This window comes from Panthera leo, chromosome A3 (assembly GCF_018350215.1).
Source record: "Panthera leo isolate Ple1 chromosome A3, P.leo_Ple1_pat1.1, whole genome shotgun sequence".
Classification (NCBI taxonomy): domain Eukaryota; kingdom Metazoa; phylum Chordata; class Mammalia; order Carnivora; family Felidae; genus Panthera; species Panthera leo.
Window position 1 is genome coordinate 128,137,988 of NC_056681.1, and position 13,462 is coordinate 128,151,449.

The 13,462-nt window shown below is 41.9% G+C and overlaps 1 protein-coding gene across 4 annotated transcripts in view; it reads left to right on the forward strand.

Annotated features, from left to right (window-relative positions):
- The first annotated feature begins 3,362 nt into the window (after window positions 1-3,362).
- NBAS (NBAS subunit of NRZ tethering complex) overlaps window positions 3,363-13,462 on the forward strand; it is a 329,015-nt gene continuing 318,915 nt past the window's right edge. For 2 of the 4 annotated variants that reach the window (XM_042933639.1, XM_042933641.1), the window contains exons 1-6: window positions 3,363-3,545; window positions 5,845-5,899; window positions 7,300-7,398; window positions 8,107-8,143; window positions 10,840-10,917; window positions 11,274-11,321. In XM_042933639.1, the coding sequence (XP_042789573.1) occupies window positions 3,429-3,545; window positions 5,845-5,899; window positions 7,300-7,398; window positions 8,107-8,143; window positions 10,840-10,917; window positions 11,274-11,321 (434 nt within the window). In that variant the 5' untranslated portion in view covers window positions 3,363-3,428. Of the gene's footprint in view, window positions 3,546-3,879; window positions 4,097-5,844; window positions 5,900-7,299; window positions 7,399-8,106; window positions 8,144-10,839; window positions 10,918-11,273; window positions 11,322-13,462 lie in introns of those variants that run through there. The other 2 variants (XM_042933640.1, XM_042933642.1) reach the window with 2 other exon arrangements.

A 13,462-nucleotide genomic window follows, 5' to 3' on the forward strand; every position in this document is an offset into this window, starting at 1 on the left:
TCTTGTCCACCCCAGTGTCTGATGCTCTACACTTGGAGCTCTTCTCAGGACATACAGGACATATTCGTTCCATTTTCTTTCCTTTTAGTGGTCACCTCACTTTCTCTTTCCTGGGCTTTTCCAGATATTAAGTAGTGATGAAGAGGGCTTCATAACCTGCCTATCTATCTGCTCAGAGCATCTCTGGGAGCGGAATTTCCCCTCTGGAAATTGCTCCGAGTTAAATGTACAAATAATGTAGTTTCAGCCCATGCTCTTTGTTTCTTCAGAATAGAGGCTTGCATGGATCACTTAGGCATGGCCTTATGTTTCCTGTTCTGTTGTATAAGCTCGGGCAAGTGGGGTCGGGGTGACGATGGATAATGCAATTAATACAGTGCGATGGTGCCAAAAGAAACACATTTTCTTGGTGATATGTTTGCACTTGTTCTCTTCACACACCAGCTGAGAAGGAAGCACCTGTGTCAGCTTGGCCAGGAGCCCCCTGGCTGCTTGTGTGCTGGATCAGGTGGAGGTCGTGAAGGGCATGGATGAGACAGAAAGCAATCTCATTCTCTGTCCAAAATACTCGGATTCGATAGGGAGGAGTGGATAGCCCTGGTGCGCAGACTTGGGAGAGGGCAGGACCGAGGCCGTGCAAGTTCAGGGACCACCCTCACTATGCGTTCTGAATAAATGGAGCTCCTACCCCTTTGTATTCTATTGCATACAACATCTGCATGCACATGTCTGGTGTCTGCTGCTCTGAAGAAAAGTACTTAGGGGGAAACAACATGTAAAAAAAGGTTTGGGGGGAAGTTTTTCACTTATTCAACAAGTAATGTGTATTTTGTCTTGCGCTCTGTGCCAGGTGCTGTTAACATATTCTGGGGGATGTAGCAGGGATGTGTATAGTGTGTGTGAGATGACAGAAAATACATGTATTGATCTCTGCCCCTGGTTCCTAGCACAGAGCTCCTAACATCCTTATAATTTCTTAAGTGATAATACTAGGAGTATCTCTTGTTCTAATATTTGTCTTTGACTCTGTCCCTAATCCAGGGCTCCTAAAACTTTGTAAATTCCTAAGTGATAAGAGCACGAGGAGTGTCTTTTGTTCTAACAAAAGTAAGTCTGAGTGGGCCCCTGGATGACTCCTCAATGGCAGCTGGTCACGAGAAAGACCAAGCTATGATTAGAAACTTGGAATTTTCGGCCCCATCCTCCATTCTTCAGAGAGAGGAGAGGAGCCGGAAATTGGAAGTGAATTAATAATTGATCATGCCTCATGAGGAAACCTCTATAAAAATCTCACTAGTCAGGGGATTGGAGAGTTTCCAGGCTGATGAACACAACCACACTGGGGGGGGGGCGGCGGTGATGTACCCCAACTCCAGGGGAACAGAAGCTCCTGCACTCAGAACCCTCTGAGATCTCGCCCTATGTGTCTCTTCATCTGACTGTTCATCTGTATCCTTTATCATATGCTTTAACAATCTGGTAAACCGAGGTGTTTTCCTGAGTTCTGTGAATTGCTCTAGCAAATTAATTGGACCTGAGGTCTTTGGAATCTCTGATCTATAGCTGGTTGGTCAGAAGCACAAATGATAAGGTGCTCCAATGGCATAATTGGTTAGCATGCAGTACTTACACAGAAGCACAGGTGATACCTTGGGCTTGCAACTGGCATCTGAAGTGTATGTTTGGGAGTGTGTGAGTGTGTGTGTGTGTGTGTGTGTGTGTGTGTGTGTGTGTGTGTGTTGGACAGGGGTAAGTCTTGTGAAACTGAGCCCTTAACCTGTGGAATCTGATTCTATCTCTGGTTTGATAGTGTTGAATTCTTGGAGACTTTGCTGGTCTGAGAATTGCTTGATGGTGTGGGGGAAAACCTCTGCACATTTAGTAACCAGAAGTGTTGTGTGTGAGTAGGAGGCTCGCAGGGAAGACACACGTAGTTGGGAAGAACTGGATTTTCCCTACACAAGTGAAAAGCTGAGTTTTTTCCATTTTAACATCTGTATGCATATAGTAGTGCACTCTGTTATGGCGGAGTCTACATTTTAGTGAATGGGGACAGACAATAAACAAATACAATAAAACATACAGCATATAGCGTTTTGGGTGATAAGTGTTATGGAAAAAAGCAGAGAAGGTTAAGGGAGATCTACAGTTCAGAGCAGGTGGTTGCAAATTTAAAAACAAGCAATCAGAATAGGCTTCAGAGATAAGGTGACATGTGAGCAAAAACTTAGAAATAAGGGAGAGACACAGACAAATATCTGGGAGAAAACCTTCTAAATAGAGGGGACAGCCCATGTAAAGTCCCTGAAGGGCAAATGTGCCTGGTGTGTTCAGAAGGAGTAAGGCCCCTGTGGCTGAAGGTGGTGGGAGGAGGAGGAGGGGAGAGGAGCAGGAGAGGAGAGGAGAGGCAAGGGGAGCTGGTAGGTGAAATAGGGCAGGCTTTAAGGTCATTTAACTTGGAAATAAATGGGAGGCCTAGGCTTCCCAGCTGAGGCTTTTAATTGCATTATTGCCTAACGCATCTTGATGGATATTGTGCAATTTAATTCCTGCAGGAAATGTTCAGTATTTGTGTTTCTTTTGAATGTGAGACAGGCTAATTCCTTGCACACTGTACATTCATTAGGTTTACAATAAGCTCTGCTTTCAAGTACAGGGCTTTCCACATAGAGGCACTTGTTAAATGAATAAATGAACAAATGAGGCTGTCATTTTAGCTCCCTCCAAGTAGGTTCTCAATGTATTATTGCAAGTTTCTTGCCTCCATGCCCTTTTCTCACTTGGGCTCTATTCAGCTGCCTGTGCTCTTTCAACTGTATATTTTTCTGCCTGTCTTTGCCCATCCCATTTCCGCTTGCTTGAGACGCTCTCCCCAAACCTTCTTAATTCTGCCTAATATTAAAGACCCAGGACAAGCTCCACTTCCTCCGGGAAGCCGCTCCAGACTCTCTGAACTTTGTTGCCTTTTCTGAGCTCCTATAGCATTATTCGTCTGACAGCAATCATTGGCTTAGTATCTACCGAGTTGCATCATTTTTGGTGTTTATTAAAAAAAAACAGTTTGCACTCTTTCTATGCATTTGCCAACAAATACACAAATGAATGTTAGCATCTTAGGAAGATACTTTCACCATTTTTGTTTTATAGAAGCTGGCTGGATACGAGGGGCTCAGACTTGGCGCATCTGACGCAGATTAATAAAGAAGCAGTGCACCGGGACCAGAACCTAAATCGTACTCCAGACAAGCCAAAGTCACCGTCCTTCCTATTCATTAAAGGGTTAACCTAGCACTTCCTTTCCACGCCCAGCTCCACGCCCAGCTAACTCCACCCCTCCCAGGGAGTCTTAAGCAGCCGCGGTGCAGGAAGCTTGTCCTTGGCGGGATGCCGTAGTGGCCCTGGCCTGGTGGCTCAGTTGCCCCGCGAACATGGCGGCCTCCGAGTCAGCGCAGGCGGTGAATCCAGGCACCGCGGAGGCTGAGGAGGAGACGATTCTCTATGACTTGTTGGTCAACACCGAGTGGCCCTCGGAGACAGAAGTGCAGGTGAACCAGGCCCCTCCAGAGCTGCGGCCAGCATGGCGCGGACGCTGTCCGGGCAGAGCCACGTAAACTGGAGCCACGTAGGGGAGTGGAGCTGGGTGGGAGGGGGAGCAAGGTTCCGCCGCTTGTACCGTCGCCTTGGCAACGGCACCGCGGGCTAGCTGGGGTCTGGTTCCGCTAAAGCAGGGGTACCTGAGATCCCTCCTGGGCTCCCAATTCTGTTGTCGGGATAGAACCTCGGGCTCTGGGTCTCAGTTTCATTGTATTTGGAGGGGAGGCACAGCGTTGGGACTCCAGGGTCCTGCTGTCTGGACTCTGGGTGGTCCTTTCAGGAAGGCGAGGCAAGAGCTGACCAGGGCTGAGCCTCATCTGCAGCGGGAGAACTTTCCAGGACCCTACAGTCATGTCAGCAGCTGGAGGGCCGCCACTGAAACCTTTACTCCTCCTTGGGGCTGAATTGCGCCCATTCTTGTGTACTTCAGTAAAGAAGCATTTAGTGTGCTTGTATGTCCGTCCGTGTCCCAAATACTGTGTTGGGCGCTGGGCGTAGGAAGGTGAATAACTTTTGTGGTGCCTGCAGTCTAGACTGGGGCCAGTCCAGTAAACATTTTTCATCACTTAGCGTAATTGCGCTGTGCTGGTGGTGTGAACAGAATGCTGCCAGAGGGAAAAGTGAGGAGGTGCTGATCCGCAGTTAGGTTTCCTGCTAAAGAAGGGGTTCTAGAGGTTGGTAACCTGCACTGGACCTTAGGGTCTGCAGTCATTCCTTAGAGAGGGGCCTCTCAGCGCAAGGTGAATAGTAGGGGCCAGGAACCCACATTTATTCAACACATTTTTTGAGTGCCTAACTTGTGCCAGTCATTGTTTTCGACTCAGAGGATGCAGCAAGGGCCAAAAGGACTTTTATTAAAATCAGGCAGTACGACCATATGAATTCTTTTTTCACATCTTTCCTGGGTGTTTCTTTACTGGAGAAACTACTCATTTTCCTATAAAGTTTGTAGTTTTTCTTAACCTCCTTCCCCCTTGCAGTTTCTGCTTGTCTTGAATAATGTATTTTTTAGGCTGGCAGAGAGCTGCATACATACTACTGTTTTTTGAGTACAGTATTTACTTAGTTGATGTTTGTCTTGAACAAAGTGAATATTGTAGGTCCTGCAGCTAGGATGTTGTTGCTGCTGCTATTGGTTGAACAAATACTGGTTTTCACTGTGTGGCACCCACTGGTTAATTACAGGAATGTTTCAGAATGCTTAACATTTTAAATTGATTAAAAAAAGAAGCACAGTATCAGCTTCCATTGAAACCTCTGAGCACTTTTTTTTTTTTTTTTTGGTTCTATTGATTTCAGCTGTCTAAATTCAAGCTCTTGGAAGGGCAATTGCATCTGATTCATCTTTATAACCCTCCCCGGGACCAAATTGTGTCTTAACTGCAAAGCGGATAATCGGTTCATGTTTGTGGAATGGAATCATTTTTCTGTGCTTTTAAGACCTATCTGTCTGCCCTTACTGCTCCTTCCTTAACAGTACATGAGTGCGTTTTATTCATTATTTGTTGCTTCTGCTATTGTTTACCCTACTCGGTTTAGTCTATACTTAAGGAACTATTTAACACAGCAATTGTATATCCGTGTGTTAGTGGGATTTCCTCTGTGGGCCTGCAACAAATAATAAGCTTGCCTCCAAGATACGAGTTTATTAATCCGTATGACCACTTTTCCAAGCAAAACTTAGGCCACTGTAACCCACCCAAATAGCCCGTGCTGGACTGGCAACTAGTATGGTCTTGGGCTGGTGTTTTGATGTTTCGTGTTTGAGGGGCACTTGGGTGGCTCAGTTGGTTAAAGGTCCGACTTCAGCTCAGGTCATGATCTTGCAGTCTGAGTTTGAGCCCTTCATCGGGCTCTGTGCTGACGAGTCAGAGCCTGGAGCCTGCTTCAGATTCTGTGTTTCCCTCGCTCTCTGCCCTTCCCCCACTCATGCTCTGTCTCTGTCTTTCAAAAAATGTATAAATGTTAAAGAGAAATTAATTACGTGATGTTTGGTATTTGACTTTCCATCTTGAATCTTTGTATTCCCTAGCAAAGTTTGTGCTGACAAATGCCTATAACTCCACTGTGCTCAGTTTTGCTCCCACTGTTTTCAGTCCTGCTTTTCCTTCTTTTGTCTCTGAATAGTAGTTTTTAAATACTGGTAGCTGTACCCTGTACTGAGCATTAGCAAAAGAATATAATTTTACATGTTGTGTCAGTATCACAAGAAAATTCTCAAACGTAATACATTTTTCTTTCCAATTGCAGTCTAGAGGCAACCGAAAACATGGTGCATACTTTATCATCACCAAAGCAATTAGAGGTAATGTAGCTTATTTATTTTTCTCTATATAATGATAAGAGCAGATGATTTTTTTCCCATTTCATTTGTAACTTTATTGTTTTTGAAACTTTAGGAGTTTTAAAAATGTTCTTTAGACTTATAATGGAAAGCCTGATAAAAGTGAATAGCATACATGTTACCTGAATTTAATTTTTTATATGTATGCATATTAATTACGTATGATATATGGGTATATAGGTGTATATGCCGATATATGTGTGCATACACACATTTTTAATGCAGTTGAGAGCTAAACTATGGCTTAACTTTAACCCTTATGAATGTATTCTAGAAGAAATGAAGAAAATCAAATCCAGTATGGGTCCCAGAGAGTCTAGACATTGAAAGTGAAAAGACAATGACCAGCTGTTTTAAGTGGTTTACACGATATTTCTGCTACATCTGGCCAGAGTTCTTCAGATTAAATATTTTATCAACCAGAGCATTCATGTAACTGCTGACAGAGTTTATGTATACATACGAGCTCACGGTATCAGAGCAAGTCTTCAGCACTTGTTTCTAAGCTGGTGCTATGGGGACTTTATGTACATTTATTGATACAGTCCTTTACCACACCAGCAAGGTAGGTACTGTTATGACTTCGTGTTTTTAGATGAGGAAACTTGCCCAGGATTATTCATTTGGAATTTGACTGCATGTCTTTCTGCCTCCAAAGCTCATCCTCATAACGCTGGTGAATTTGAGCCACTTACACAGAGAAGATTCAGTTTCAAAGGAGTCGAGTACTTGAAATTAACTATTTTATCTCCTGATAAAGATTATTTTCTGATACAAGCGCTAGCATTTTCAGTTTTCATTGTGACTAATGTTTTGAAATTTTGAAAATTTAGAAAATGTACCCAGGTGATAAAATTCATTTAGAGAAATTTAGAGAATATGGAAAACCACAAACTTGAATGAACAATTTCTCATTTTACCACCCAGAGAAAACCTGTTGCCCTTCAGATCTTTTTTCATTGATACACATCTACATGTTCACACACACATACACGTTTTATTTTTTTTTAATTTTTTTTAATGCTTATTTATTTTGAGAAAGGGGGTGTGTGTAAGCAGTGGAGAGACAGAGAGAGAGAGAGAGAGAGAGAGAGAGAGAAAGAGACAGAGCGAGAGAGAAGGAAGCCTAAGCAGATTCCACAGTGTCTGCACAGAGCCTGATGTGGGGCTCGATCTCACAAACTGTGAGATCATGACCTGAGCCGAAATCCAGAGTCGGACGCTCAACTGACCGAGCGACTCAGGTGCTGCCACACATACACATTTTGATAGGATCATATAAAACATTATTTGTCAATAGGATAGTTAACCTTAAAAATAAAACTGTCAGTTATTTTACCAGTAAAAATGGGTTTATTCAGGAATAACAGAATTGCAATTCAGCGCATGCAAGTTACAGCAAAACTACAGCCAAGTTCAACAGAGGAGGGGAACGTTATTTTCTGGAGGAGGAAGAAGTTGTGAGTAGTTGTTTTGAACTAAAAAGCCATTGGAGAAAAGCGTTCTGGGTGATGATGGTTTCTCATTGCCCGAATTGCAGAGGTAGTCGATTTCTTATTGGCGATGTGACAGTACCTCTCTTCCTTGTTGGGGCCTGTAACAGGATATTTTCTTGTTGATGACTCTTCTGTTGAGGTCTGATGCTTCTTCTTGTAGTTAATGTCAAGTGGTACTGCTCTTCCTTCTGGCCTCCTGACTCGACTTAAGTGAGGTGTCCCTTTATTTTCAGTGTGTTAGAGATCTGTGTCTGCTTGACTTCTGCATTTTAGGTATTATTTTTTAAAATCTTTGCTACAAAATATAATAGTATCTTAATTTTTGTACAAATATTTTGGTTTTAAAGGGTGGTTACTGTGACTTCTACTGTATGGTTTTATTAAAGCCTGTTAGGTGAAATTTACATCTCAGACCACCTTTACTTTTTTATACTGTTAGAAAATCCTTCAAAGGTTTGAGGAACAAAAACTTGGGCCTTAATATAAAAAAGTACATGATCTTATAAAAGTTACAGTGTGTATTAGATTATATTCCCTTATTTTAAGAATTTTGTTCTACATATTTTGTAATGACTCAGCAGTATGTTTTAGGTTTATTGTCGATGAAGCTATTGTGAAAGTGATTCCTAAAGAATAGCTGATTCACATTTGGTTTTGCTATTTTTATTACAGATCGTTTATTATTTTTACGCCAATACATCTGGTACAGGTGAGTGTCGCTTCAGAGAATAGTATGAATGTCAAATACAAATATCATCTTATTTATGATTTGAGTTTTCAGAATTGAATCCCAGATTGTGATACAGATGCTGACATTCCAGTGAATAAAATAGACCTTCTCAAACATTTGATATAGTGACAAGGTAGCTCAGTTGACTTAGGGTAATTTTTGTTCCTTAGTCCTTATTAAGAATATCTCAGGATGACTTCTGCTTCTCTGAGTATTCTCAGCCTTATCTTGAATGCCCACATGATGTGTCTGTAGCTTGGGGATCTTTTTAAGAACAATTTTGCTTTTTACTGGATCAACAACTCTTGTGATCAGTATTCAGTTGCTGTGCATGGGGGGGCAGGGGGTCCTTTATGTTTCTGTTCTTGGGGACTTTTTCGTTCTTTTTAGTGTTAAGGATGTTTTAGGAATGGTGCAAATTTTTAGCCTTAAAAGAAACAAATGATCATTCTGACAAATGATACAGTTCTGCTCTTAGATAGGTATATAGGGATTGTTTTATAGATTTATTTAACACAGATTTTTTTTTTTTTTTCCCTTAAGGACATTTAATCTTAAACGCTTCAGAGATAATAGAGACCTTTAGCTCTTCTCTAGGATTAGCTCTGATGTTTTTATGCTTTGTGTGTGTGTGTAAATTTAATCTTGTTTTTTAGGGGGTGTGGAGTATGATAGGGTAAAGAGATGAGAGTGGAGGGAGGGGCAAGGATGGGAGAGGAGTTTAGAAGTAGGCTATTTTTTCCTGAGCTCACTGGGTGATCTAGCTTGCTAGTCCTGAACATCTTTGGGAAGTGTGGGCAGAAAATATCCAGTATAGGCCAGTGCACCTTGAAGTGATTATCTAATCTTCCGGAGGATATGTTTTGTTATTTTCATAAATAACGTGAAGTTAACTGAAAAAAGTTCAGTTTTTGCTCTTTCAGTTTAGGTAATTAAAACTAAAGGTTTTGGGGCCAATATTTGTTTCAGGTGGCTTTTTCTTTTAAAGTTTTTTTTTTTCTCTTTTAAGTATGAAATATTACAAACAGAATTATAGATACTGTAAGTTATAACAGGTTTATTATATTATCTACTTGTGTAGGCACATATGCCTACGTGTGATTTAGGCAGTTGTTTGCTCCAGATCGCCTTCTCTCTCTTTGTGCAAAATGTTACAACTTGAGGTGCCCCCCCTCCCCCCCCTTCCCTTGGGAGGATGGATATTCTTCTCTTCCATCTGTTGATGCTATCACTCACATGCGTGTTTCCTATCTTTGTTATGGTATTTCTGTAACTACCATGGTATTAAATATTTTGTGTTTTAGAAATGAATGCAAGTACACTGAACATATAGTACTGATATATATGTATATATATTTTTTTAACTGGTTTTAAAGTTTATTTATTTTGAGAGAGAGCGAGAGAGTGTGTGCGAGTGGGGGAGGGACAGAGAGACAGGTAGAGAGAGGATCCCAAGTGGGTTCTAAGCCACCAGGAGCCCCATTACTGACATACTTTATTTATTTATCTAAAACAAGTATTGTCATTTTGTTTTTAAAAATTTTTTTTGAGAGAAGGCGCAAGTGAGTGAGGGGCAGAGAGGGAGAGAATGAGGAGAGCGAGAGAGAAGCGGCTTGAGCTCATCCCATGTGGGATTTGAACTCACAAACCGTGACATCATGACCTGAGCAGAAGTCAGATGCTTAAAGACTGAGCCACCCAGGCGCCCACCGATATATTTTAATTATCTTTTTAGCCTACTTTTTTTGTTTTCTATTTTACACAATTTTTGTTTTGTTCTTTTTGTTTTTTTTCTTTCACTAGCTTGTTTTCTTTATTCTTCTTTTCCACCTATTGTCTTGATTTCCTCCTGTGTCACTCTTGCTTTGTTGTATCTGCTCACGCACCCACGGTGGATCCTTCCCTCCTGTCTTTTGTGAATGATGTTAGTATGAGCTTCCGCTTAGCTACTCTTGCACCACTTGAGTGAATTTGACATTGCGGTCTGATCTTGCATGTAGTAAAGGCTTGGGGTTTTGTTTTTTCACAGGGGAGTTCATTCCCATGCCCCCACAGACCAAATTCTAGACTGAGATGAGCTTCTAGAACACCCACCCCCCCTCCCCCGGGGCCCTGGGAGGCTCTGGCTCTTCCGTCACTCTGCAGTCTCTGATGGGTGCTGGCCTTCGCAGGAGTCTCCCTTCCAACTCCTGTTCTCCCTGTGCCCCGCGGCTCATTTTCTGTCCCAGGTGTTCCCTCCTGATTTCATACCTGTAGCCAATTCTAACTTTAAGTTCCTTTTTCATTTCTAGTGCTTGGAGATTTCTCTTTCTTTCTTACGAAATTTGTTACCGTTGAGTCAGAATTTCTAGGCAAGCATAGAAGGAAGGGTTTCTTACAAGCTCACCTCTGCTATGTTACTGGCATCCTCCATAACCTTTCCTTAGAAAGCTTGTAACATTTATACTTTTGAATATACCACCATGTTTTTCTGGAAAAAGAGTTATGTATCTGGTCAGAAGTTTCAGATAAGCAGTTAGTAACTTTGGGTTTTAGGTTTGCCCATATTCGAATTTTATATTTTAATGGAAAAAAAAATCCTCTCGTTATATAGATCTGTATGCTTTTTATAACATTTATCTACTTATATGTATTTTTTCTGATTAGATTTTAAGTTAGTTAATGTGTTGTTTCAGCCCTGTGCCTTTTTTGCTCCCTGATGGACTGGTTCGCTTGGTTAATAAACAGATACATTGGCATTTGGTACTTGCAAGGTAAGGTATTAAAAATTGATACAGTTTTCTTTAGTGGGGTTAGCACTTCAGTTTCGTTATGGATATTGGGGTCCCTTTGTCTTGCATTCTTGCTTTTTTTTATTGTATATAAATTCCTTTTACATATTATTTGTTACATATTATTTGTGTCTCTTCAATGAATTCCACTGTATTGAATCACTTTGCACTTTGGTACCTTTTATGCTCGTTTAATTTTGAGGTCAAAAGTTGGATAATTGAAGGTGTGAAAAAGATAAAAAATAATTTTTAACTTCTTAGAATAACTTCATCTTTGAAGACAGCTACAAATATTCACGTAACTTTTTTTTTTTTTTTTTTTCCCCTCTCTATGAAAGCAATGGAAAAATTTTGGCTGCTGTTCAAGATCAGTGTGTGGAGATCAGGTAATTGTTAATATTACTCCTATTCAGAATTTTCCCTTGAGAAAATTTTCCTTCATTTATGGGAACTAAGTTTTTTGAAGGGCTTATTTAAAGGGCTTTTGCTCTTAACTCCCATAATTTTGTGGGTTGGTGTCAAACGGCAACTTCTGCCAATTACAGGACAAAGGATGCTTTGTTAGAGTCACATGGTCTACTTTCCCAGATCCCTCTCTTCTCCCCTGGGCAGTTGTACTTTTTCAGTAGACCAGGCACATCTTCAGAACTCTGGGAGTCACTCTTGGTTGACTGGTCACTGCTAAGTCCACCAAGACAGATGCTCAAGAAGGTATTGAAAAAGTAGGGGCCGCCTTGCTCTGTTGGCCTAAAGCTGTACGTGGAACGTGAGTCTGCAAGACGAAGAGTACGTATTACTTGAGATCAGTGATAGTCTCTGTCCTTTTGAGACATTCGTCGGTATTACGTACACATCTGAAAGTCTTCTCTAAGCTGAGCTTTTCACGTACTTTATTTTTAAGTAATATATCAGTTGTGAAAGAAGTAGCAACAACAGAAAGTAACTCAGGAAAACTAGTTAATTTTTTTTTTTTTTTTTTTTTTTTTTGGAAATTAGCACTAGCAGACTAAATGTGTTGCACTTCTAAAATTCGAGGCTACTTCTTTCTGCAGGCAAGGCCTGACTCTTGGTTTTCAAAAAATAAGGAAGGAGATCAAAATTTTAGGATATCGGTCAAAACTTTTTACCGATACTTCATTATTTTTGATTAAACATAGTATAACGTGCATTCAGTTGTTCCCACCCTGGTGCTAGCTTGTTGTGCAGTTTCTTTCTTTTTCCAGTTATTCAAACAGAACTGGACCCCTCACCTTTTTGGGGAGTGGACAGAGGGCTTGCCCCCATTGGGGCATTGACTTCAGATGGGGAGGCTTTGTTTTGTGATCCCTCTTGAAATCCTCAGGATGGAGAGGATTGGCACTAATGACAGGCTTTCAAAACTACATTGTTTGGGGCGCCTGGGTGGCTCAGTCGGTTAAGCACCAGACCTCGGCTCAGGTCATGATCTCATGGTTTGTGGGTTCAAGCCCCACGTGGGGCTCTGTGCTGACAGTTCAGGGCCTGCAGCCCACTTCAGATTCTGTCTGTCTGTCTCTCTCTCTCCCCCTCCCCTGCTTGCGCGTGTGCGTGCACTCTCCCCCTCCCCTCTCCCCCTCCCCTCTCCCCCTCCCCTCTCCCCCTCCCCTCTCCCCCTTCCCTCCCCCCCTCCCCTCCCTCTCTCTCCCTTCCCCTCCCCCTCTCGCCACCTCCCTCCCTCCCCCCCCAGAAAGAAACATTAAAAAAAAACTGCATTGTTTAATTTGGCATGGCTTTAAAAAACAGACTCTTCTTTTTTTCATAGCATCAGTGAGCGTCAAGCTGGCACAGTTTTGAACTTGGCACTGCTGGTAGAAAGGGGTTCGCACTTGCTCTCCGTGTGCTGTAGTGACGTGAAATCTGTCTGAGATGTGTACTTGTGGTGTGACTGTACAAAAACAGCGGTTAGTTGTCAAAACCTCCATCTTTCTCCCGTGAAATGAGAACATCCGTGGAATGATTTTAGGTGTTAGGGTCAGAATGTGCGTGTGGGGAGGGGATTGATATTTGGGCCAGTGAAGAGGAGTTTGACCGGGGGTCTCTAGAACTTGGTGATAACATTTTTGAAGAAAGGAATAAAAAAATCATTTGTTTTTATAAAAGGATTTGCTACTGGATTGGTAGAGTGTAAAATATTTATAAAACTTGTACATACATCCAGCTCTAGGAATTCATTCACGTAGGTGGTGATCGAGATGAGGGGCTGAGGGAGGATCTCCAGGCAGCTGAAGTGATGCTCATCGAAGTCTTGGTCATCTGGTCTGTAATTTGCAAAAGCTTTTGGTCACATTAGTGTATCTGGGGACTCTTACGTGGTAGAGCACGAATTCCACCAGGAAGCCTTTCAGGAACATACTCCCTATGGATCCTCCCCTTTACGCTCCGGAAATAATCAACACAGTACTGTACTTTGTGATAAGATAACACCAATGACGTTGGGCACCCTTGCAAGTACTTCACAGGTGTTAATTCATTTCATCCTTGCAGAAGCCCCGCGAAGTAGCTTTTGCTA